At 47.9% G+C, this 25,547-nt stretch overlaps 1 protein-coding gene across 1 annotated transcript in view; it reads right to left on the minus strand.

Annotated features, from left to right (window-relative positions):
• Nucleotides 1–1,233: 1,233 nt before the first annotated feature.
• LOC121535614 (ADP-ribose glycohydrolase MACROD1-like) overlaps nt 1,234–25,547 on the minus strand; it is a 119,270-nt gene continuing 94,956 nt past the window's right edge. The window contains exons 5-7 of the mRNA XM_045225483.1: nt 20,366–20,382; nt 19,566–19,682; nt 1,234–1,367 (exon numbers count right to left, since the gene is read on the minus strand). Of these exons, the coding sequence (XP_045081418.1) occupies nt 1,234–1,367; nt 19,566–19,682; nt 20,366–20,382 (268 nt within the window). The remainder of the gene's footprint in view (nt 1,368–19,565; nt 19,683–20,365; nt 20,383–25,547) is intronic.

Raw genomic sequence — 25,547 nt, forward strand, 5'->3', positions numbered from 1 at the left:
CACACACAAACACACACACACAAAAACATAAACACACACCTTCTCATGGTGTTCATCCAGATATTTTCTGACAGTCTCCAACACTGCACAGCCTGGTCAGGTGGGTATCCTAGACACAAACACAGACAAAATCACACACCAATTACTGTGGTGTGCAGGTGCCCAAATCAAATCACATTGTATTTGTCACATGCACCGTATACAACAGGTGTAGACCTTACAGTGAAATGTCGAGGTAATTGAGGTGATATGTACATGTAGGTAGAGTTAAAGTGACTATGCATAGATAATAAACAGAGAGTAGCAGCAGCGTAAAAGGGGGGTGGGGGGGCAGTGCAAATAGTCTGGGTAGCCATTTCATTAGCTGTTCAGGAGTCTTATGGCTTGGGGGTAGAAGCTGTTAAAAAGCCTTTTGGACCTAGATTTGACGCTCCGGTAACACTTGCCGTGCGGTAGCAGAGAGAACAGTCCATGACTAGGGTCTTTTTAGGGCCTTCCTCTGACCTGGATGGCAGGAAGCTTGGCCCCAGTGATGTACTGGGCCGTACGCACTACCCTCTGTAGTGCCAAGAGAACTGTGTTACGGGTGGCCAAGATCTCTCTAGATTCAATACAATTAGAGAAATACCCATTTGTTTGGACCAGCTAACCGAGTGGCTGTCTACTCTCTTCCACTATTATCTACCTGCTTCTCTCTGTTTCTCCGGGGCTGAGTCCCAAATGGCACCCTATTCCCTATATCGTGTACTACCTTTGGATGCACCCACTGTCTCAATCCTCTTCCTGCTGCAATTCAATTGGTGACAATATTGAGTAAAAACACACGCATCAGCATTTCATTCTAACGACATCTTTATTGAGACAGTTTCATTGAGTTTGACCTTCTCTGAGCTCCGTGTGAAGAACGCTAGTCAGAAACCCGGGGAGCGCTACCATTGCTAAACTCGCCAGCAGCAAATAGAGGGATTACATCCCAGCTGACACCATCTCATCCCGTTAATCTGCATGTCTAATCTCAACCCCTAAACCTCTTTCTACTGCAACTGATATCTAGTGTGCCGAACTCAATTCACCCCTCGGTAAACTACTGAGTAGTGATGCTGGAAAACACAACAACACACACTGAGAACACACACACTAACACTTTTGTTGAATAACCGTAGATTCCAGTTCATTTACTCTCCCATCACTTTCCAGTCCAACCACCTCACACACCCCTCCCTCCCCTATCAGTCACCCCTTCACTACAGTGCGTAGCTTGGTGTCGGTGGCCTTCTCCAGGCTGTGATGGTAACAGTCCCTGAGGCGGCTCCTCTCCTCCTCCCCCACTTCCCCCATCACTAAGGGCCCCACTGTGTGAATCACATCTGGAACACACACACATACAGACAGACAGAGAGACAGAGAGACAGAGAGACAGAGAGACAGAGAGACAGAGAGACAGAGAGACAGAGAGACAGAGAGACAGAGAGACAGAGAGACAGAGAGAGAGCAAGAAGAAGAGTGAGAGAGTTTAAGATAGATTAAGTTAATTCACAACACACTGCAATCAACACACTACACTACTCTGGTATTCTGAGCACAACAGAACACAATCCCAACAGGAATACTGCGTCAATCTATTACTAAACTAAATCCCTTTTCCCTCTGGGCTGGCTTGTCACAGAGTACATTAGCCCTGTGCACTGAGCCTCAGTCAAGAGCGAGGGGACCTTTGGGGGCTGGGTGGGTTAGAGGGGGGCTCAGCGGGGACTGTGGCCTCTGTTAGTAATACAAAGGTCAACCATCACAGTAGTCCAGTTAAAAGCCCAACATGACTCAAGGTTCAGAGAACGGTCATTTATGGTGGCCACCCATCTGCATGTCAGTGAGGTAAATGTCAGGGCCTCAGCCAGCCACCATATTATAAAAGTGAGTCTGACTGACTCCATCAGATAGAGTTATCTCCTCTCCAACTCTTTTTATCATCTAAATCTAAAAACACAATTAAAAAAAGTATTTTTCATTTCCGCACTGCTTCTCTACTCTTTAATTGTTGTCCCTTTCTCCATCCTTCCTTTCTCCTTCTCTCTCTACCCTCCTCCCCCTCCTCCTCACCACTCTCTCTACCCTCCTCCCCCCTCCTCCTCACTCTCTCTCTACCCTCCTCCCCCTTCCTCCTCACTCTCTCTCTCTACCCTCCTCCTCCCTCCTCCTCCTCACTCTCTCTCTCTACCCTCCTCCCCCCTCCTCCTCACTCTCTTTCTCTACCCTCCTCCCCCCTCCTCCTCACTCTCTCTCTCTAACCTCCTCCTCCCCTCCTCCTCACTCTCTCTCTCTACCCTCCTCCCCCCCTCCTCCTCACTCTCTCTCTACCCTCCTCCCCCTCCTCCTCACTCTCTCTCTACCCTCCTCCTCCCCCCTCCTCCTCACTCTCTCTCTCTACCCTCCTCCTCCTTCCCCCTCCTCCTCACCCACTCTCTCTCTAACCTCCTCCTCCCCCCTCCTCCTACTCTCTCTCTACCCTCCTCCCTCCTCCTCACTCTCTCTCTACCCTCCTCCTCCCCTCCTCCTCACTCTCTCTCTACCCTCCTCCTCCCCCTCCTCCTCACTCTCTCTCTACCCTCCTCCTCCTTCCCCCTCCTCCTCACCCACTCTCTCTCTCTAACCTCCTCCTCCCCCTCCTCCTTACTCTCTCTCTCTACCCTCCTCCTCCCCCTCCTCCTCACCACTCTCTCTCTCTACCCTCCTCCTCCCCCCTCCTCCTCACCCTCTCTCTCTCTCTAACCTCCTCCTCCCCACTCCTCCTCACCACTCTCTCTCTAACCTCCTCCTCCCCACCACTCTCTCTCTAACCTCCACCTCGCCCTCCTCTTCCCCTCTCTCTCTCTCTACCATCCTCCTCCCCCTCCTCCTCACTCTCTTTCTCTACCCTCCTCCCCCTCCTCCTCACTCTCTCTCTCTAACCTCCTCCTCCCCCTCCTCCTCACTCTCTCTCTCTACCCTCCTCCCTCCTCCTCACTCTCTCTCTCTACCCTCCTCCTCCCCCTCCTCCTCACTCTCTCTCTCTACCCTCCTCCTCCTTCCCCCTCCTCCTCACCCACTCTCTCTCTAACCTCCTCCCCCCCTCCTCCTTACTCTCTCTCTCTACCCTCCTCCCCCCTCCTCCTCACTCTCTCTCTACCCTCCTCCCCCTCCTCCTCACTCTCTCTACCCTCCTCCTCCCCCCCCTCCTCACTCTCTCTCTCTACCCTCCTCCTCCTTCCCCCTCCTCCTCACCCACTCTCTCTCTAACCTCCTCCTCCCCCCTCCTCCTTACTCTCTCTCTCACCCTCCTCCTCCCCCTCCTCCTCACCACTCTCTCTCTCTACCCTCCTCCTCCTCCCCTCCTCCTCACCTCTCTCTCTCTAACCTCATCCTCCCACTCCTCCTCACCACTCTCTCTCTAACCTCCTCCTCCCCACCACTCTCTCTCTAACCTCCACCTCGCCCCTCCTCTTCACCCTCTCTCTCTCTCTACCATCCTCCTCTCCCCTCCTCCTCACACACTCTCTCTCTCTACCCTCCTCCTCCCCTTCCTCCTGACCCTCTCTCTCTTTCTAACCTCCTCCTCCCCCTCCTCCTCACCACTCTCTCTCTCTAACCTCCTCCTCTCCCTCCTCCTTACTCTCGCTCTCTACCCTCCTCCTCCCCCCTCCTCACCCTCTCTCTCTCTCTCTCTCTACGCTCCTCCTCCCCCCTCCTCCTCACCACTCTCTCTACCCTCCTCCTCCCCCCTCCTCCTCACCCTCTCTATCTCTCTACCCTCCCCCTCATCCTCCTCACTCTCTACCCTCCTCCTCCCCCCTCCTCCTCACCACTCTCTCTACCCTCCTCCTCCCCCTCCTCCTCACCCTCTCTATCTCTACCCTCCCCCTCCCCTCCTCCTCACTCTCTCTCTATCCTCCTCCTACCCCCTCATCCTCACCACTCTCTCTCTACCCTCCTCCTCCTCCCCCCTCCTCCTCACTCTCTCTCTACCCTCCTCCCCCTCCTCCTCACTCTCTCTCTCTACCCTCCTCCCCCCTCCTCCTCACTCTCTCTCTCTACCCTCCTCCTCACCCACTCTCTCTCTAACCTCCTCCTACCCCTCATCCTTACTCTCTCTCTCTACCCTCCTCCTCCCCCTCCTCCTCACCACTCTCTCTCTCTACCCTCCTCCTCCTCCCCCCTCCTCCTCACCCTCACCCTCTCTCTCTCTCTAACCTCCTCCTCCCCCCACTCCTCCTCACCACTCTCTCTCTCTAACCTCCTCCTCCCCACTACTCTCTCTCTAACCTCCACCTCCCCCCTCCTCCTCACCCTCTCTATCTCTCTAACCTCCTCCTCCCCCTCCTCCTTACTCTCTCTCTCTACCATCCTCCTCCCCCTCCTCCTCACACACTCTCTCTCTCTACCCTCCTCCTCCCCCCTCCTCCTCACCCTCTCTATCTCTCTACCCTCCTCCTCCCCCTCCTCCTCACTCTCTCTCTATCCTCCTCCTACCCCCTCATCCTCACCACTCTCTCTCTACCCTCCTCCTCCCCCCTCCTCCTCACTCTCTCTCTCTATCCTCCTCCTCCCCCCTCCTCTATTCCTTCTCTGTCCCTCTCACTCCCTCCCTCCCCCTCTCCCCTCCCTTCTGTTCTCTCTCAATTCAATTCAAGGGGTTTTATTGGCATGGGAAACATATGTTAACATTGCCAAAGCAAGTGAAATAGATAATAAACAAAAGTGAAATAAACAATAAAAAATTAACAGTAAACATTACACTCACAAAAGTTCCAAAGGAATAGAGACATTTCAAATGTCATATTATGGCTATATATAGTGTTGTAACGATGTGCAACTAGTTAAAGTAGAAAAGGGAAAATAAATAAACATAAATATGGGTTGTATTTACTGTCACGATCGTCGTAGGGAATAGACCAAGGCGCAGCGTGATGAACGAACATGTTTAACTTTATTATCTTTAGTGATAATAGACAACAATAAACAAAACAAGAAACGACTCGTGAAGTCCACGGTAACAATGACCAACACGGAACAAGAACCCACAAACACAAAGGGAAAACAGACAGTTTAAATATGGCTCCCAATCAGAGACAACCAACGACAGCTGACACTCGCTGCCTCTGATTGGGAGTCACTCTAGCCAACATAGAAATAAACACAACTAGAACTACCAACATAGAAATCTAACACATAGAATGAACACACCCTGGCTCAACATATAGAGTCCCAGAGCCAGGGTGTGACAGTACCCTCTAAAGGCGCGGACTCGCGACCGCGCCTCAACTTGAACAAAACAGGGGAGGGCTGGGCGGGCATACCTCCTCGGCGGCGGTTCTGGCTCCGGCCTTGACCACCACCCTCCAATAAACCCCCCATAGCGCCCCTGGTCCAGTCTGGCCCCGCTGGCTGGAGCTGAACTGGACGTAGCAGGAGCGGTTAGCTTCAGCTCCGTAGTGGAGCAGTTGACCGGTACCTTCCCAGGCACCGGTGGCCCAGGCACGGGTTGTGCTGGACTGATGACGCGCACCCCGGGCTTAGTGCGTGGAGGAGGAACGGGCCTTACCAGGCTGACGACGCGCACCCCTGGCCTGGTGCGTGGAGGAGGAACGGGCCTTACCAGGCTGACGACTCGCACCCCTGGCTTGGTGCGTGGAGGAGGAACGGGCCTTACCAGGCTGACGACTCGCACCCCTGGCTTGGTGCGTGGAGGAGGGACGGGCCTTACCAGGCTGACGACTCGCACCCCTGGCTTGGTGCGTGGAGGAGGAACGGGCCTTACCAGGCTGACGGCCTCGCACCCCTGGCTTAGTGCGGTGGCAGGAACAGGCCGGGCCGGGCTGGCGACGCGCACCGTAGACTTGGTGCGAGTGGCAGGAACAGGCCGGGCCGGGCTGGCGACGCGCACCGTAGACTTGGTGCGAGTGGCAGGAACAGGCCGGGCCGGGCTGGCGACGCGCACCGTATACTTGGTGCGAGTGGCAGGAACAGGCCGGGCCGGGCTGGCGACGCGCACCGTAGACTTGGTGCGAGTGGCAAGAACAGGACCGGGCCCGGGCTGGCGACGCGCACTGTAGACTTGGTGCGAGTGGCAGGAACAGACCGGGCCGGGCTGGCGACGCGCACCGAGACTTGGTGCGAGTGGCAGGAACAGGCCGGGCCGGGCGCGGCGCGCACCGATATGGTGCGAGTGGCAGGAACAGGCCGGGCCGGGCTGGCGACGCACCGTATACTTGGTCGGTGGCAGAACAGGCCGGGCCGGGCTGGCGACGCGCACCGTATACTTGGTGCAGTGGCAGGAACAGGCCGGGCCGGGCTGACACGCACCCCGTAGGCTTGGTGCGTGGAGCAGGGACAGGCCGGACTGGGCTGGCGACGCACACCGTAGGCTTGGTGTGTGGAGCAGGAACAGGCCGGACTGGGCTGACGACGCACCCCGTAGGCTTGGTGCGTGGAGCAGGAACAGGCCGGACCGGGCTGGCGACGCATACCGTAGGCTTGAGTGCGAGGAGCAGGGACAGGCCGGACCGGGCTGGCGACGCGCACCGCACACTTGGTGCGAGGGGCCGAACAGGCCGGACCGTACTGGGGACACACACCACTGGCCTACCAACGGGCCGGACGACTGGTAACACACCCCAGTACCTCTCGCCGTGCCTCTACACCTTCCTTCCCTGCTTTGACCAGTGGCCCCCGTAACCTGGTGGCCTTCTGAATCCGCCCCTTTTCTGCCTCCGTCAGCCCCGTCGTCCATGCCGTGTGCCCCCCCCTAAAAATGTTCTGGGGTTGCCTCTCGCCTGTCCGACGTTGACACTGCTGACGCCGCTGCTCCTCTTTCGCCAGGGCCTTTCCCGGCACTTCCTCCCATGTCCAGTCCAAGTTCTGCCCCGGGACACGCTGCTTGGTCCTTACTTGGTGGGTTCTTCTGTCACGATCGTCGTAGGGAATAGACCAAGGCGCAGCGTGATGAACGAACATGTTTAACTTTATTATCTTTAGTGATAATAGACAACAATAAACAAAACAAGAAACGACTCGTGAAGTCCACGGTAACAATGACCAACACGGAACAAGAACCCACAAACACAAAGGGAAAACAGACAGTTTAAATATGGCTCCCAATCAGAGACAACCAACGACAGCTGACACTCGTTGCCTCTGATTGGGAGTCACTCTAGCCAACATATAAATAAACACAACTAGAACTACCAACATAGAAATCTAACACATAGAATGAACACACCCTGGCTCAACATATAGAGTCCCAGAGCCAGGGTGTGACATTTACAATGGTGTTTGTTCTTCACTGGTTGCCCTTTTCTTGTGGCAACAGGTCACACATGTTGCTGCTGTGATGGCACACTGTGGTATTTCACCCAGTAGATAAGGGAGTTTATCAAAATTGGGTTTGTTTTCGAATTCTTTGTGGATCTCTGTAATCCGAGGGAAATATGTGTCTCTAATATGGTCACACATTTGGCAGGAGGTTAGGAAGTGCAGCTCAGTTTCCACCTCATTTTGTGGGCAGTGTGCACATAGCCTATCTTCTCTTAAGAGCAAGGTTTGCGTACGGCTGCCTCTCTCAATAGCAAGGCTATGCTCACTGAGTCTGTACATAGTCAAAGCTTTTCTTGATTTGGGTCAGTCACAGTGGTCAGGTATTCTGCCACTGTGAACTCTCCGTTTAGGGCCAAATAGCATTTTAGTTTGCTCTGTTTTTTTGTTAATTCTTTCCAATGTCTCAAGTAATTATCTTTTTGTTTTCTCATGATTTGGTTGGGTCTAATTGTGTTGCTGTCCTGGGGCTCTGTGGGGTCTGTGTGTGTTTGTGAACAGAGCCCCGGGATCAGCTTGCTTAGGGGACTCTTCTCCAGGTTCATCTCTCTAGGTGATGGCTTTGTTATGGAAGGTTTGGATATCGCTTCATTTTACAGTGCCTTGCAAAAGCATTTTACAGTGCCCTTGGCGTTTTTCCTATTTTGTTGCATTACAACCTGTAATTTAAATGGATTTTAATTTGGATTTCATGTAATGGACATACACAAAATAGTCCAAATTGGTGAAGTGAAATGAAAAAAACAACTTGTTTCCAAAAAAATGTAATACAAATAACGGAAAAGTGGTGCATGCATATGTATTCACCCCCTTTGCTATGAAGCCTCTAAATAAGATCTGGTGCAACCAATTACCTTCAGAAGTCACATAATAAGTTAAATAAATACCACCTGTGTGCAATCTAAGTGTCACATGATCTGTCACATGATCTCAGTATATACAGTGGGGAAAAAAAGTATTTAGTCAGCCACCAATTGTGCAAGTTCTCCCACTTAAAAATATGAGAGAGGCCTGTAATTTTCATCATAGGTACACGTCAACTATTACAGACAAAATGAGGGAAAAAAATCCTGAAAATCACATTGTAGGATTTTTAATGAATTTATAGGCAAATTATGGTGTAAAATAAGTATTTGGTCAATAACAAAAGTTTCTCAATACTTTGTTATATACCCTTTGTTGGCAATGACACAGGTCAAACGTTTTCTGTAAGTCTTCACAAGGTTTTCACACACTGTTGCTGGTATTTTGGCCCATTCCTCCATGCAGATCTCCTCTAGAGCAGTGATGTTTTGGGGCTGTCGCTGGGCAACACAGACTTTCAACTCCCTCCAAAGATTTTCTATGGGGTTGAGATCTGGAGACTGGCTAGGCCACTCCAGGACCTTGAAATGCTTCTTACGAAGCCACTCCTACGTTGCCCGGGCGGTGTGTTTGGGATCATTGTCATGCTGAAAGACCCAGCCACGTTTCATCTTCAATGCCCTTGCTGATGGAAGGAGGTTTTCACTCAAAATCTCACGATACATAGCCCCATTCATTCTTTCCTTTACACGGATCAGTCGTCCTGGTCCCTTTGCAGAAAAACAGCCCCAAAGCATGATGTTTCCACCCCCATGCTTCACAGTAGGTATGGTGTTCTTTGGATGCAACTCAGCATTCTTTGTCCTCCTAACACAACGAGTTGAGTTTTTACCAAAAAGTTATATTTTGGTTTCATCTGACCATATTACATTCTCCCAATCCTCTTCTGGATCATCCAAATGCACTCTAGCAAACTTCAGACAGGTCTGGACATGTACTGGCTTAAGCAGGGGGACACGTCTTGCACTGCAGGATTTGAGTCCCTGGTGGCGTAGTGTGTTACTGATGGTAGGCTTTGTTACTTTGGTCCCAGCTCTCTGCAGGTCATTCACAAGGTCCCCCCGTGTGGTTCTGGGATTTTTGCTCACCGTTCTTGTGATCATTTTGACCCCCCGGGGTGAGATCTTGCGTGGAGCCCCAGATCGAGGGAGATTATCAGTGGTCTTGTATGTCTTCCATTTCCTAATAATTGCTCCCACAGTTGATTTCTTCAAACCAAGCTGCTTACCTATTGCAGATTCAGTCTTCCCAGCCTGGTGCAGGTCTACAATTTTGTTTCTGGTGTCCTTTGACAGCTCTTTGGTCTTGGCCATAGTGGAGTTTGGAGTGTGACTGTTTGAGGTTGTGGACAGGAGTTTTTTATACTGATAACAAGTTCAAACACGTGCCATTAATACAGGTAACGAGTGGAGGACAGAGGAGCCTCTTAAAGAAGAAGTTACAGGTCTGTGAGAGACAGAAATCTTGCTTGTTTGTAGGTGACCAAATACTTATTTTCCACCATAATTTGCAAATAAATTCATTAAAAATCCTACAATGTGATTCTCTGGATTTTTTTTCCTCATTTTGTCTGTCATAGTTGACGTGTACCTATGATGAAAATTACAGGCCTCTCTCATCTTTTTAAGTGGGAGAACTTGCACAATTGGTGGCTGACTAAATACTTTTTTCCCCCACTGTATACACCTGTTCTGAAAGGCCCCAGAGTCTGCAACACCACTAAGCAAGGGGCACCACCAAGCAAGCGGCACCATGAAGACCAAGGAGCTCTCCAAACAGGCCAGGGACAAAGTTGTGGAGAAGTACAGATCAGGGTTGAGTTATAAAAAAATATCAGAAACTTTGAACATTCCACCATTAAATCCATTATTAAAAAATTGAAAGAATATGGCACCACAACAAACCTGCCAAGAGAGAGCCACCCACCAAAACGTATGGACCAGACAAGGAGGGCATTAATCAGAGAGGCAACAAAGAGACCAAAGATAACCCTGAAGGAGCTGCAAAGCTCCACAGCGGAGATTGGAGTATCTGTCCATAGGACCACTTTAAGCCGTACACTCCACAGAGCTGGGCTTTACGGAAGAGTGGCCAGAAAAAAGCCATTGCTTAAAGAAAAGAATAAGCAAACACGTTCTGTGTTTGCCAAAAGGCATGTGGGAGACTCCCCAAACATATAGAAGAAGGTCCTCTGGTCAGATGGGACTAAAATTGATATTTTTGGCCATCATGGAAAAAGCTATGTCTGGCGCAAACCCAACACCTCTCATCACCCCTAGAACACCATCCCCACAGTGAAGCATGGTGGTGGCAGCATCATGCTGTGGGGATGTTTTTCATCGGCAGGGACTGGGAAACTGGTCAGAATTGAAGGAATGATAGATGGCGCTAAATACAGGGAAATTCTTGAGGGAAACCTGTTTCAGTCTTCCAGAGATTTGAGACTGGGATGGAGGTTCACCTTCCAGCAGGCCAATGACCCTAAGCATACTGCTAAAGCAACACTCGAGTGGTTTAAGGGGAAACATTTAAATGTCTTGGAATGGCCTAGTCAAAGCCCATACCTCAATCCAATTGAGAATCTGTGGTATGACTTAAAGATTACTGTACACCAGCGGAACCCATCCAAATTGAAGGAGCTGAAGCAGTTTTGTTTTGTCTTTCTTGTTTGTTTCACCCAAAAAATTATTTTGCATCTTCAAAGTGGTAGGCATGTTGTGTTAATCAAATGCAGTGGTCTAAGGGACTGCATCTCAGTGCTTGAGGCGTCACTACAGACCCCCTGGTTCGATTCCAGGCTGTATCACAACCGGCTGTTATTGGGAGTCCCATAGGGCGGCGCACAACTGGCCCAGCGTCGTCAGGGTTTGGCCGGTGTAGGCCGTCATTGTAAATAAGAATTTGTTCTTAACTGACTTGCCTACTTAAATAAAGGTTTAAAAAAAATACAAACCCTAAAAAAATCTTTTTTATTTCCAGGTTGTAAGGCAACGAAATAGGAAAAATGCCAAGGGGGGTGAATATTTTTGCAAGCCACTGTAGGTGGTTGTAGAATTTAACGGCTCTTTTCTGGATTTTGATAATTAGCGGGTATCGGCCTAATTCTGCTCTGCATGCATTATTTTGTGTTTTTCGTTGTACACTGAGGATATTTCTGCAGAATTCTGCATGCAGAGTCTCAATTTGGTGTTTGTTCCATTTTGTGAATTCTTGGTTGTTGAGCAGACCCCAGACCTCACTGCCATAAAGGGCAATGGGTTCTATAACTCATTAAAGTATTTTTAGCCAGATCCTAATTGGGATGTCGAATTGTATGTTCCTTTTGATGGCATAGAAGGCCCTTCTTGCCTTGTCTCTCAGATCGTTCACAACTTTGTGGAAGTTACCTGTGGCGCTGATGTTTAGGCCGAGGTATGTATCCTTTTTTGTGTGCTCTAGGGCAACTGTGTTTAGATGGAATTTGTATTTGTGATCCTGGCAACTGGACCTTTTTTGGAACTGAGATTCACTGTCAGGGCCCAGGTCTGAATCTGTCTCTCTTTCTCTCTCTCTCTCTCTCTCTCTGTGACATCAGGCAGACCGTGCGGTCTGTGGGGTGTAATTTACTGCCTCTCTCCACTGCTGTTTACATTATTGATCTGTTGTTTGTTTAGTTTCCCCATACATCACCTTAGTCAGGCACATATTACTGAGAGAGAGAGAGAGAGAGAGGGAGAGAGAGAGAGAGAGAGAGAGAGAGAGAGAGAGAGAGAGAGAGAGAGAGAGAGAGAGAGAGAGGGACAGGAGAGAGAGAGAGCGGGAGAGAGAGAGAGAGAGGGGAGAGAGAGGGAGAGAGAGAGAGAGAGAGAGAGAGAGAGAGAGAGAGAGAGAGAGAGAGAGAGAGAGAGGAGGGGGAGAGAGGGGGAGCGAGAGAGAGAGAGGGGGAGAGAGAGAGAGAGAGAGAGAGGGGGAGAGAGAGGGGGAGAGAGAGAGAGAGGAGAGAGAAAGAGAGAGGTGAGCGAGAGAGATGGGAGAAAGCGAAACTGAGAGAGAGGGAGAGGAGAGAGCAAGGGGAGAGAGGGGGGAGAGAGAGCGAGAGAGAGAGGGGAGACAGAGAGAGGGGAGAGAGAGAGGAGACATAGAGAGAAGGGAAAGAGAGAGAGAGAGGGAAGCGATAGAGAGAGAGAGAGGCGAGGGGGAGAGGGGAGAGAGAGAGAGAGAGAGAGAGGGGGAGAGCGAAATAGAGAGAGGAAGGAGAGAGAGAGAGGGGAGATATAGAAAGAGGGGACAGAGAGAGAGGAGCGAGAGAGAGGGGGGAGAGAGGGAGTGAGGAGAGAGAGGGAGGAGAGAGAGAGAGGGGATACATAGAAAGAGGGGAGAGAGAGAGGGGATAGAGAAAGTGAGAGAGGAGGGAGAGAGAGAGAGGGGGGAGAGAGAGAGAGCGGGGGTGAGAGGAGCGAGAGAGAGGGGAGAGAGAAAGAGAGAGGAGAGAGAGAGAGGCGAGAGAGAGTGAGAGGGGGAGAGAGAAAGAGGGGGGAGAGAGAGAGGGGATAGAGAGAGAGTGATAGAGGGGGGAGAGAGAGAGGGGGGGAGAGAGAGAGGGGGAGAGAGAGGGAGGGGGGAGAGAGAGGGAGGGGGGAGATTCTCTTCCCATTCTCTTCGCTCCCATCTGTTTCTCTCCTTTTTAACTCCCATTCTAGGCGACCCTCTGGGTGTCAGACCTCAGTTGGTGCTCAGTGAAGCAGACAGGGGATTAAATCCAGGCCCAGGCTTTGGCACAAAGAAAGGCCCCAGCTCTGCTCCTTAAAGCCCCAAGGGCCCCTCGGCTCCCTCTTGAGGAGAGGAGTTATTCTCAACAACCGTCCAAGGCGAGACAGAGAGAGAGAGAGAGAGAGAGAGAGAGAGAGAGAGAGAGAGAGAGAGAGACAGGGGAATAGAGAGGAACAAAATCACAATGGTAAAAGGACAGGACATAATTTTCATAAACAGAGATCTTAAAAATACACTATTCTCCTCCCCCTTTTCTTTCTCAGAACTACATTGTATGAATTAAGTGAATGTATGAACACCATTACCCAGCATGGAGCCTGCAGTACAAAGCAACACCTAGAGCAACAGATCTGCTGTTATGCCATGTTCACATGGTGCGAGGTAGACGGGAGACGGCAAACCGGATGTCATTGTTTTCAACGAGAGCACGACGGTAGACAGGGCTTGCCGCCAAAGTTAAAATATTAAAACTTTTGCCGTCTGCCGTAGCGTTGTTTTCTACCGGATGTTGACTTGCACTGTTCGTTTACTGAAATCACCATAGCAACGCATACTGTCATGCTGGCTTGCTTTTGCCGTCACCATCTTTCTTGCTTTCTTGTCCCATTATGCCGACTGGTATGACGGTTTTTCATTAGCTAGATTAACTGTTATCATGAAGAAGAAGAAGAAGAAGAAGCAGACTTAACGATCCATCTCACTCTATGGTGCATCTTTAGCCTTAAGCCTTTATGGCTCCCTAGCCAATACACAAGTAACTATCAATATCAATAACAGAGGGAGATACACTATATATACAAAAGTATGTGGACATCCCTTCAAATTATTGGATTTGGCTATTTCAGCCACACCCGTTGCTAACACGTGTATCAAATCGAGCACACAGCCATGCAATCTCCATAGAGAAACATTGGCAGTAGAACGGCCTTACTGTAGAGCTCAGTGACTTTCAACGTGGCACCGTCATAAGATGCCACTTTTCCAACAAGTCAGTTTGTCAAATTTCTGCCACGCTAGAGATGCCCCGATCAACTGTAAGTGCAGTTATTGTGAAGTGGAAACGTCTAGGAGCAGCCGTGAAGTGGTAGGCCCCACAAGCTCACAGAACAGGACCGCCGAGTGCTGAAGTGTGTAGTGCGTAATAATCGTCTGTCCTCGGATGCAACACTAACTACTGAGTTCCAAACTGCCTCTGGAAGCAACGTCAGCACAAGAACTGTTCGTCGGGAGCTTCATTAAATGGATTTCCATGGCCGAGCAGCCGCACACAAGCCTAAGATCACCATGCGAAATGCCAAGTGTCGGCTGGAGTGGTGTAAAGCTCGCCGCCATTGGACTCTGGAGCAGTGTTCTCTGAAGTGATTAATCACGCTTCACCATCTGGCAGTCCGACAGACGAATCTGTGTTTGGCGGATGCCATGAGAACTCTACCTGCCCGAATGCATAGTGCCAACTGTTAAGTTTGGTGGAGGAGGAATGAATAATGGTCTGGGTCTGTTTTTCATATTCCGGGCAAGTCCCCTTAATTTCAGTGAAGGGAAATCTTAATGCTACAGCATACAATGACATTCTAGACGATTCTGTGCTTCCAACTTTGTGGCAACTGTTTGGGGAAGGCCTTTTCCTGCTTCAGCATGACAATGCTCCCATGCACTAAGCGATGTCTATACAGAAATGGTTTGTTGAGATCGGTGTGGAAGAACTTGACTGGCCTGCACAGAGCCCTGACCTCAACCCCATCAAACACCTTTGGAATGAATTGGAACGCCGACTACGAGCCAGGCCTAATCGCCCAACATCAGTGCCCAAACTCACGAATGCTCTTGTGGCTGAATGGAAGCAAGTCCCTGCAGCAATGTTCAAACATCTAGTGGAAAGCCTTCCCAGAAGAGTGGAGGCTGTTATAGCAGCCAAGGGGGGACCAACTCCATATTAATGCCCATGATTTTGGAATGAGATTTTCGACGAGCAGATACGCACATTCTTTTGGTCATGTAGTGTATAAACTGAGGAGAAGAAGAGAGAGGAGGCAAAAGAGAGGAGAGTGAAGGAAGGAGATAGATAGGCTAAGTGGAAGAGAGGGAACTGGGAGAAAGAAAGCAGGTAAAGGAGATGTGTAGATGAGAAGGAGGGAGAGGAGGGAGAGAGGGAAGAGGTCTTGGAGGAGAGGGCGAGGGTGTTTGTTAGGTTTGTGGTGAGGATTTTAATTAGTGATAATTGGCCACTGAGGGAAATGTTACTGAGGGAGGGATGGAGGGATGAAGTGAGGGAGGATAACTGGCAACTGGCAGTGGTGACGAAACAATCCCTCCCACTCTCTCTCCCTCCCCTCTCTCCTTCTAGCACATTCTCTCTCTCTCTCTCTAGTGTCCTTTACTCTCTCCCTCTCTGTGGTTTTGACACGGTAACAATGCAGTATCGGTACACAGGTGGGCTCTGGGGCTGTGGTTGTCTGGTCTACCTGGCAAATATTCCCTACTCTAACAACAACAAATACACACATTAACACACACACACACACACACATACTCCTCCTGATGCTCTTACGTCATTCTACCAGATTTCTCTCTCTCTCTCTCTCTCTCTCTCTCTCTCGCTCTCTCTCTCTCTCCCTCTCTCTCAATTTCTCTTTCCCTCTTTCTCTCTCTCCTTTATTTTTTCTTTCCCATTCTTCCAGGGTTGCTACACTGGAGTCTGGACACTTCATTGAATCCAGCACCAGTTAATGGTGGTTAACAGTCTGAGGCAGTTAACCTGTTAGGGGCTGTTAGTTAATGGATGGCTGTGTTTAGTATCTCTCTGTTGGTTGATCATGCTGTGCTCTGCAGGCTGTGTGCACTACACAGTGAGACGCCCCAGCAGGCCTGTACCACAGGGACACTGACTGTGACTGTGTCCAAAATGGCACCCTATCCCCTATATAGTGCACTACTTTTGACCAGGGCGTTATGGGAATAGGGTGCCATTTGGGACGTAGCCTTACTGTGTCTAATTGTGTTTAAACAGGTCTGTGATCAGTGATAGTGTGATCAATCTGTTAGGCCTACTGCTGCTAGGTAGCTCTCTCTCTGCTCTCCCCCTCCCCTCTGTCTGTCCTTGATTGCAGGAGTGAAGTCTGGTGTGCGGGAGTCAGGGTTCCAGCTGCAGCTCATTCACCATAATCACCTCAGCCTTTAAGACCCGGTCAAACTTTCCACTCATCGTCAGATCATAGTCAAGACAACCATATATTTGGAACCTGACTCCTGCCTCCGCTTCACTCCTGCCACCACCATCCTGCTCTCCACTATCGGGCCTCTCCTTTGGACTCACCACGGACACTAGGACATTACGGTACCACACCTGCCCTGACCTGGATCTGTACCCTCCCTGTAACCTGGACTTGCTCTTCCCCATTTATTGGAAACCTGGACTATTGAACATTATAATAAACCTGTTAAAACTTCTCTGGCTTGGTGTACTTGTCTGCATTTGGGTTCTATCCAGTTAAATCATAACACAATCTGATATCACACAATGACAGATAGTCTGTGTGGGGGAGAGAATGAAGTAGAACCGAGCTGTTGATAGTCTCTGTGGGGGAGACTGAGCTGTTGATAGTCTCTCTGGGGGAGACTGAGCTGTTGATAGTCTCTCTGGGGGAGACTGAGCTGTTGATAGTCTCTCTGGGGGAGACTGAGCTGTTGATAGTCTCTCTGGGGGGAGACTGAGCTGTTGATAGTCTCTCTGGGGGAGACTGAGCTGTTGATAGTCTCTCTGGGGGGAGACTGAGCTGTTGATAGTCTCTCTGGGGGGAGACTGAGCTGTTGATAGTCTCTCTGGGGGAGACTGAGCTGTTGATAGTCTCTCTGGGGGAGACTGAGCTGTTGATAGTCTCTCTGGGGGGAGACTGAGCTGTTGATAGTCTCTCTGGTGGGAGAATGTTTGACAGGCTGAGACACTGTCCTAGTCACAACCAGACACATAAACTCACACCATCACACTCAAGCACGCAAACACACGCTCAAACACACAAATGCAGACACACACACACACGCATGCACACACAGACACACACACAGACACACACACAGACACACACACTGATATAGTGAGAAAACGAGGCACTGCTGATAACAGCTCATCTCATTCAAATTCCCTACAGTCATCAACCCTCCCAACCTCCGTTATCACTCACTCCTTCCTCCCACTCTCCGTTATCACTCACTCCTTCCTCCCACCCTCCTCTCATCTATTCCCTCTCTTTCTCCTCTCTCCGTCTTCTCCTGTACTCTTTCTCCCACTGTTAAATTTGGTTTAACAAATAAAATTAGCAAAAAGCTGGTATCGAACAGTCTACCACCATGATTTTAACACTCACACACACACACACACACGCATCCAACCAAGGACAACCACAAGCAGAGAGACAAAGACACACACACACACACACACAAAGATGCACACACACACACAAAGACACACACACACATAAAGGGGGGGCATCACAGCTACGTGAATACATTAAAGAGTGTATGAATTTGTAAACACATTCAGACCAACCACATAATTACTGCATCCACACCAGGAGAGTGGGGGAAGGGAGGAGGAGAAATGGGGAGGGAGGAGAGAGGGGGAGGGAGGAGAGAGGGGGAGGGAGGGAGGAGAGAGGGGGAGGGAGGAGAGAGGGGAGGGAGGAGAGAGGGAGGAGAGGGGGAGGGAGGGAGGAGAGAGGGGGAGGGAGGGAGGAAAGAGGGGGAGGGAGGAGAGAGGGGGAGGGAGGGAGGAGAGAGGGGGAGAACAAAGGCAGGAGGAAGTGAATGATGAAAGAGGGAGAGAGGAAGGAGAGATGGAGGGTAGGGATGTACAGTACCTTCAGAAGGTATTCACACCCATTGACTTTTTCCACATTTTGTTGTGTTACAGCCTGAAATTAAAATTGATTAAATTGAGATTTTTTTGTCACTGCCCTACACACAATACCCAATAATGCCAAAGTGGAATTATGTTTTTCAAATGAATTAAAAATGAAAAGCTGAAATGTCTTGAGTCATTAAGTATTCAACCCCTTTGTTATGGCAAGCCTAAATAAGTAAAAATGTGCTTAACAAGTCACATAATAAGTTGCATGGACTCACTTTGTGTGCAATAATAGTTTTTTAACAAGTTTTTTAATGACTACCTCATCTCTGTACACCACACATACAATTATCTGTAAGGTTCCTCAGTCGAGCAGTGAATTTCAAACACAGATTCAACCACAAAGACCAGGGAGGTTTTCCAATGCCTCGCAAAGAAGGGTATCAGACTTTGAATATCCCTTTGATCATAGTGAAGTTATTAATTACACTTTGGATGGTGTATCAATACACCCAGTCACTACAAAGATACAGGCGCCCTTCCTAACTCAGTTTCTGGAGAGGAAGGAAACCGCTCAGGGATTTAACCATGAGGCCAATGGTGACTTTAAAAACATTTAGAGTTTGATGGCTGTGACAGGAGAAAACTGAGGATGGATCAACAACATTGTAGTTACTCCACAATACTAACCTAAATGACAGAGTGAAAAGAAGGAAGCCTGTACAGAATAAAAATATTCCAAAACATGCATCCTGTTTTCAATAAGGCACTAAAGTAATACTGCAAAAATGTGGCAAAGCAATTAGCTTTTTGTCATGAATACAAAGTGTTAAGTTTGGGGCACTTACAATCCAACACATTACTGAGTACCACTCTCCATATTTTCAAGCGTGGTGGTGGCTGCATCATGTTATGAGTATGCTTGTAATCGTTAAGGACTGGGGAGTTTTTCAGGATAAAAAAGAAACAGATGGAGCTAAGCACAGGCAAAATCCTAGAGGAAAACTGGGTTCAGTCTGCTTTCCACCAGACACTGGGAGATGATTCACCTTTCAGCAGGACAATAACCTAAAACACAAGGCCAAATCTACACTGGAGTTACTTACCAAGAAGGCAGTGAATGTTCTTGACTTAAATCTACTTGAAAATCTATGGCAAGACTTGAAAATGGCTGTCTAGCAATGATCAACAACCAACTTGACAGAGCTTGAATAATTTTTTAAAGAATAATGGACAAATGTTGCACAAACTAGGCGTGGAAAGCTCTTAGAGACTTACCCAGAAATACTCACAGCTGTAATCACCGCCAAAGGTGCTTCTACAAAGTATTGACTCAGGGCTGTGAATACTTATGTAAATGAGATATTTCTGTATTTCATTTTCAATACATTTTTAAACATTTCTAAAAACATGTTTTCACTTTGTTATTATGGGGTATTGTGTGTAGATGGGTGAGAAAAAAATAATATTTAATCCATATTAAATTCAGACTTTAAAAGCCGAATGTGGAATAAGTCAAGGGGTATGAATACTTTCTGAAGGCACCCACCGTATAATACTATATGCAGTGAATATTATGTTATAATTCACTCTGTGGGATATAACCTGTATCAATTATCTTTGTTCGTTGGAAAGATGGCCAAAGGGATGGTGGTGTTATAATTCACTCTGTGTGATACAGGCCATATAGCCTACAATCTAGTATTTTATAAGACCACCCTGTGTGATAGAAATGTATAGCTGTGATATCATCTCCTCATGGACTCACACTTGGCAGGCAGGCCATAGCTCCCCGTAATCTTAGCCTCTACCGTCTCACACCCTCGCAGTTCAGCACACTCGGTCCTCAGGAGGGGGCCGGCCGTGCGGTGGATCGCACCCTCCACTGAGGAGAGAGGGAAGAGAGAGAAGTGAAGTGTGAATATTTGTAGAATTTGTATATACTGTCAGCAAAAAAATTGTAAACGAGGTGTGAAGTGAATTGACAATTGCCTGTGCATTGTTAATTGCTAATGTGAGAGGAGGGGTGAGAGATATAATTTACATGCATACAAACACAAACACACACCCACACACACACACACACAAACACACACACACCAGCTCCCACTGTGGCACCCTTCACTACTGATGAGCTATGTCAGTTGACGTTATCTAAATCAAAGGAAATTATTATTTGATTTAGGATAGGATTTTGAATCTCCTTCCCATGTTCATTGAACTAACAATCATTAGTGCACAGCACCCCTCATTACAACTCTAACAACTCTGCTCCATATGGGACTGGGACTGTGGGTTGTGTGCGTGTGTGAGTTCAGTGTGTTGGGTTAGATCTCCTTCCTGGCACATGATTCATTATCGACCTGCCCTGCCACTGTGTCATATATTATCACCCTGTGACTGTGAAAGTGGAAGGCAGGGTACGATGGCTGACTGACTGTCTGAGAAAGAAAGACACACACACACTCTGACTGTCTAGGTCCCCCGAGGGGATAAAGAAGAAACATTTAGGTACAGTGCTGCTGTGTGAATAGAACTGGAGGTGACACGCACCAGACAGCTAGTCACCCCCACCGACCGACACACTCTGAAATAGAGAACAAGTGTTATAACAAGACGAAGAGAGGAGAAAGGAGAGAGAGAGGGATGGAGGAGAGATGAGAGAGGGAGGGAGAGAACCATAGATGTATCAATAGTTTGATGGAAGGAAGGAAGATAGTCAGATAAGGATACAGTTAGAGAATAAAGAGAGATGGGAGAGGAAGAAGATCATAGCAAGGTCGTTTTTAATTTCTAGTTCCTTATGTTTGACCCTGTATTTGACAGAGAGTTATGTGATGTGAGTGTGTGTGGTTTGTGTCTGTGGTGTGTCTGTAGTGTGTGTCTCTGTGGTGTGTGTCTGTAGTGTGTGTGTCTGTAGTGTGTCTGTAGTGTGTGTCTCTGTGGTGTGTGTGTCTGTAGTGTGTGTATGTAGTGTGTGTATGTAGTGTGTGTGTCTGTAGTGTGTGTGTGTGTGTGTGTGTGTGTGTGTGTGTGTGTCTGTAGTGTGTCTGTAGTGTGTCTGTAGTGTGTCTGTAGTGTGTGTGTGTGTGTGTGTGTGTGTGTGTGTGTGTGTCACAACCTCCGGTCTAAGGTTTTGTGGGGGTGTATGAAACGTCTCTATGATCCTGGCTTATATACCAGACAGCTGCAGACACCTGCCACTGCACACAAACCGGCATTTATCAGACTACAGAGTACAGACACATGACTGTTTCAACTCACAGACTTACAGAGACGATTTGACGATACAAAGACAAAACCAAGATACAAAGACAATTTCTCTCACAGACATACAAAGACAACACCAAGATACAGTACAAAGACAACACCAAGATACAGTACAAAGACAACACCAAGATACAGTACAAAGACAACACCCAGATACAGTACAAAGACAACACCAAGATATAGTACAAAGACAACACCAAGCTATAGTACAAAGACAACACCAAGATATAGTACAAAGACAACACCAAGATATAGTACAAAGACAACACCAAGATACAGTACAAAGACAACACCAAGATATAGTACAAAGACAACACCAAGATACAGTACAAAGACAACAGCAAGATATAGTACAAAGACAACACCAAGATACAAAGACAATATCTCTCAGCAGCTCTAGAATGACTGACTGTAGTCATTCAATGTGACAAGTAGGAATACTAAACAGAAGTTTACCTAAGAGAAAACGGATTCTGAATAATCTAATCTCTTATGTATCTCGTGGGAGTGTTCTATTATCATTTTTAACAACAACAAAAAAAAGTGTAAAATTGCTTCTGAATTGCCGTCCAATTCAAAATCAAATCATATAAATCAAATGTTATTGGTCACATACAAATATTTTGCAGATGTTATTGCGGGTGTAGCTAAATGCTTGTGTTCCTAGTTCCAACAGTGCAGTAATATCTAACAATACAAAACAATACACACAAATCTAAAAAGTAAAATAATGGAATTAAGAAATATTAGGACGAGCAATGTCAAAGTCCGGAAAATACATATATACAGTGCCTTGCAAAAGTATTCATCCCCCTTGGCGTTTTTCCTATTTTGTTGCATTACAACCTGTAATTTAAATTGATTTTTATTTGGATTTCATGTAATGGACATACTTAAAATAGTCCAAATTGGTGAAGTGAAATGAAAAAAATAACTTGTTTCAGAAAATTCGAAAAAATAAACAACGGAAAAGTGGTGCGTGCATATGTATTCACCCCCTTTGCTATGAAGCCTCTAAATAAGATCTGGTGCAACAAATTACCTTCAGAAGTCACATAATTAGTTAAATAAAGTCCACCTGTGTGCAATCTAAGTGTCACATGATCTGTCACATGATCTCAGTATATATACACCTGTTCTGAAAGGCCCCAGAGTCTGCAACACCACTAAGCAAGGGGCACCACCAAGCAAGCGGCACCATGAAGACCAAGGAGCTCTCCAAAAAGGTCAGGGTCCAAGTTGTGGAGAAGTACAGATCAGGGTTGGGTTATAAAAAAATATCAGAAACTTTGAACATCCCACGGAGCACCATTAAATCCATTATTAAAACATTTAAAGAATATGGCACCACAACAAACCTGCCAAGAGAGGGCCGCCCACCAAAACTCACGGACCAGGCAAGGAGGGCATTAATCAGAGAGGCAACAAAGAGACCAAAGATAACCCTGAAGGAGCTGCAAAGCTCCACAGCGGAGATTGGAATATCTGTCCATAGGACCACTTTAAGCAGTACACTCCACAGAGCTGGGCTTTACGGAAGAGTGGCCAGAAAAAAGCCATTGCTTAAAGAAAAAAATAAGCAAACACTTTCGGTGTTCGCCAAAAGGCATGTGGGAGACTCCCCAAACATATGGAAGAAGTTACTCTGGTCAGATGAGACTAAAATTGATCTTTTTGGCCATCAAGGAAAACGCTATGTCTGGCGCATATCCAACACCTCTCATCACTCCGAGAACACCATCCCCACAGCATGGTGGTGGCAGCATCATGCTGTGGGGATGTTTTTCAACGGTAGGGACTGGGAAATTGGTCAGAATTGAAGGAATGATGGATGGTGCTAAATACAGGGAAATTCTTGAGGGAAACCTGTTTCAGTCTTCCAGAGATTTGAGACTGGGTGTTACGGATACAGGTATCCTGTGTTTTTGTGTGTTCCTACTCTTTCTGCCCTAATCACAGGTGTCCTGTATGTTCCTGATTGGTGGTCGTTGAGGTGTCTGCTGATTGGACCAATCAGTGAACATTCCTGTTAATTGCACCACCTGTTATTCGTTTGTTCAATCACACATCCCATTTTATAAAAACTAGACTTGTGTTTGTTGAGAGAGAGAGACTTTTTGCCATATGTGAGTATGGACACGGTGGTGTCCTGTGTGTTGTGTACTCGCTAGTTGATGATTACCCTGTTTAGTAGCTTTGTGTGTTTTTTTGGGAAAGGGGGGTTTAAGCTAGATGCCCTTGGGCGTACATTACCCGTAGGGACGAAATCTGTCTATAAACACCAGTTAGACCTGAGCGGACCACCCACTGTATTTTTGTATGGTAGCAGTAGCCTAGCGGTTCTTTAGGCAGGCTAGATCAGTTTAGGGGTTTTACACTATTGTTTCATTTCTTGGGTCCTGCTCAGCCCTTTTTCCCAAACCCTTACCGTGTGTTCATAAATAAACACTTTGTGTTTGACGGTAGTTCATGGTAGTTGTGTCTTATTTGTTCTCACTATTCCATGTCACACTTATAATTTACATGAATTTATGTTACGGGTCTCATGTCCATCCACCCTAGATGTTTAGAGCCACGGGGTTCGTAACATAAAGTGGGGGCTCGTCCGGGATCCTATCTATCCCATGCTACTCATGTAAATTAGTTAGTGTCTGGTTCAGTGTTGAGCTTAGCAGCTGTAACTACCTGTTTTTTTTGTGTGTTCAGTAGTCGACGGCTCGTGTTGCTAGTAGGATGGCTACTTTTGAGTTGGAGGCATTTTTGGAAAACCCTACGTGGGAGGTTTTTGATAATTGCCGTAGAGTGGATCTACAGGCTTTGGCTGACCACTTTTCTGTACCCATACCGAGGGGTTTAGTGAAAGCAGAAGTTAGGGAAGTAGTGTTAGCGATATTGTTAAACGAGCGAGTGCTTGAGTTACCGCCGCCTGAGTCTGCTGCTCCTGTAGGGGGATGTGGTTGCTGTTCCTGTAAGCCCATCAGTGTCTGAGGACGAGGCTAAGGCTCCAGCCACATTGCCCGTTATGACCCACTCTCCCCACTGACTGACAGTGATGCCAGGATGGATGTCCGCTCGACACGGCTCCAAATAGAGGCGGAAGAGCGGGCACAAATCAGGCAAGACAAGCTGGAGATGCGTAAAATGGAACTAGAGGCAGAACAGGAGACGCGTAAGATAGAACAGGAGACGCGTAAGCTAGAGGCAGAACAGGAGACGCGTAAGCTAGAGGCAGAACAGGAGACGCGTAAGCTAGAGGCAGAACAGGAGACGCGTAAGATGGAACTGGAGACGCGTGAGGCTTGATCAAGAACTGGAGACGCGTAAGATGGAACTGGAGATGCGTAAAATGGAACTAGAGGCAGAAACAGCGAGGTTAGTCTCTGCTCATACTATGCCTGCTAGTGAGCCAGCCTCACCAGCGGTGTCGTCTGCTACATTTGATATTAGTAGACAGATCACCTTGGTACCTGTGTTTAGGGAGTCAGAGGTTGATTCCTATTTCGGTGTGTTTGAGCGTATAGCGGTAGCATTGAAATGGCCCGACGAGGTATGGTGCCTATTACTTCAGTGTAAGCTAACAGGTAAAGCCCAAGAGGTTCTGGCAGCGCTACCTCTTGAAGACAGTTTGAATTATGAAGTGGTCAAAGCTACTGTTCTTCGTGCCTATGAGCTTGTTCCTGAGGCATATCGACAAAGATTTAGGTCTCATAAAAAGTCTCCTACTCAGACTTATGTGGAGTTTGCTAGAGACAAAGGAAATCTGTTTGACAAATGGCACAGTGCTAGTAAGGTAACTGATTTTACCTCTCTACGGGAGTTAATCTTGTTAGAAGAGTTTAAAAATTGCTTACCGAACGCATTGTAGTTTATCTGAACGAACAGAAAGTATCCTCACTGTCGGAAGCGTCTGTATTGGCAGACGAGTTTGTGTTGACGCATAAGAGCGTGTTTTCGGCTCGTACGGAGAGCAGGGCTGCGGAGTTGCTAACTTCTAGTCCTAGTCGACCAGCAGTACATCCAGCACGCCCAAAAAGATGTGCGTCACTGTTTCTATTGTCATAAGGTGGGACATATAGTTAATGATTGCTTTCTGCTAAAACGCAAACCGGGGATGCCTCAGCACGCCAGGCCGCCAACGGGTGTTGGGCTGATTCGTACGGTTGTAGGGCCGGAATCAAGACAGAAGCCTCATAGTGAATGTGGTTTGAAAGTCCCTGTCCCAGATCACAGTTATGAACCGTTCATTTTTGAGGGGTTTGTTTCTATATCAGATGATGAAGCGTCTCAGCGTCCAGTTAGAATCCTCAGAGATACTGGTGCGGCGCAGTCGTTCATACTAGCTGATGTGTTGCCCTTGTCCAGTAATACATATTGTGGTTCCAGTGTGTTAGTACAAGGAATTGAAATGGGTTTCGTCCCAGTGCCATTGCACTTTGTGAACGTACACTCTGAGTTAGTCAGTGGATTGTTCAGAGTGGGC

Source organism: Coregonus clupeaformis, chromosome 2, assembly GCF_020615455.1.
Source record: "Coregonus clupeaformis isolate EN_2021a chromosome 2, ASM2061545v1, whole genome shotgun sequence".
NCBI lineage: Eukaryota > Metazoa > Chordata > Actinopteri > Salmoniformes > Salmonidae > Coregonus > Coregonus clupeaformis.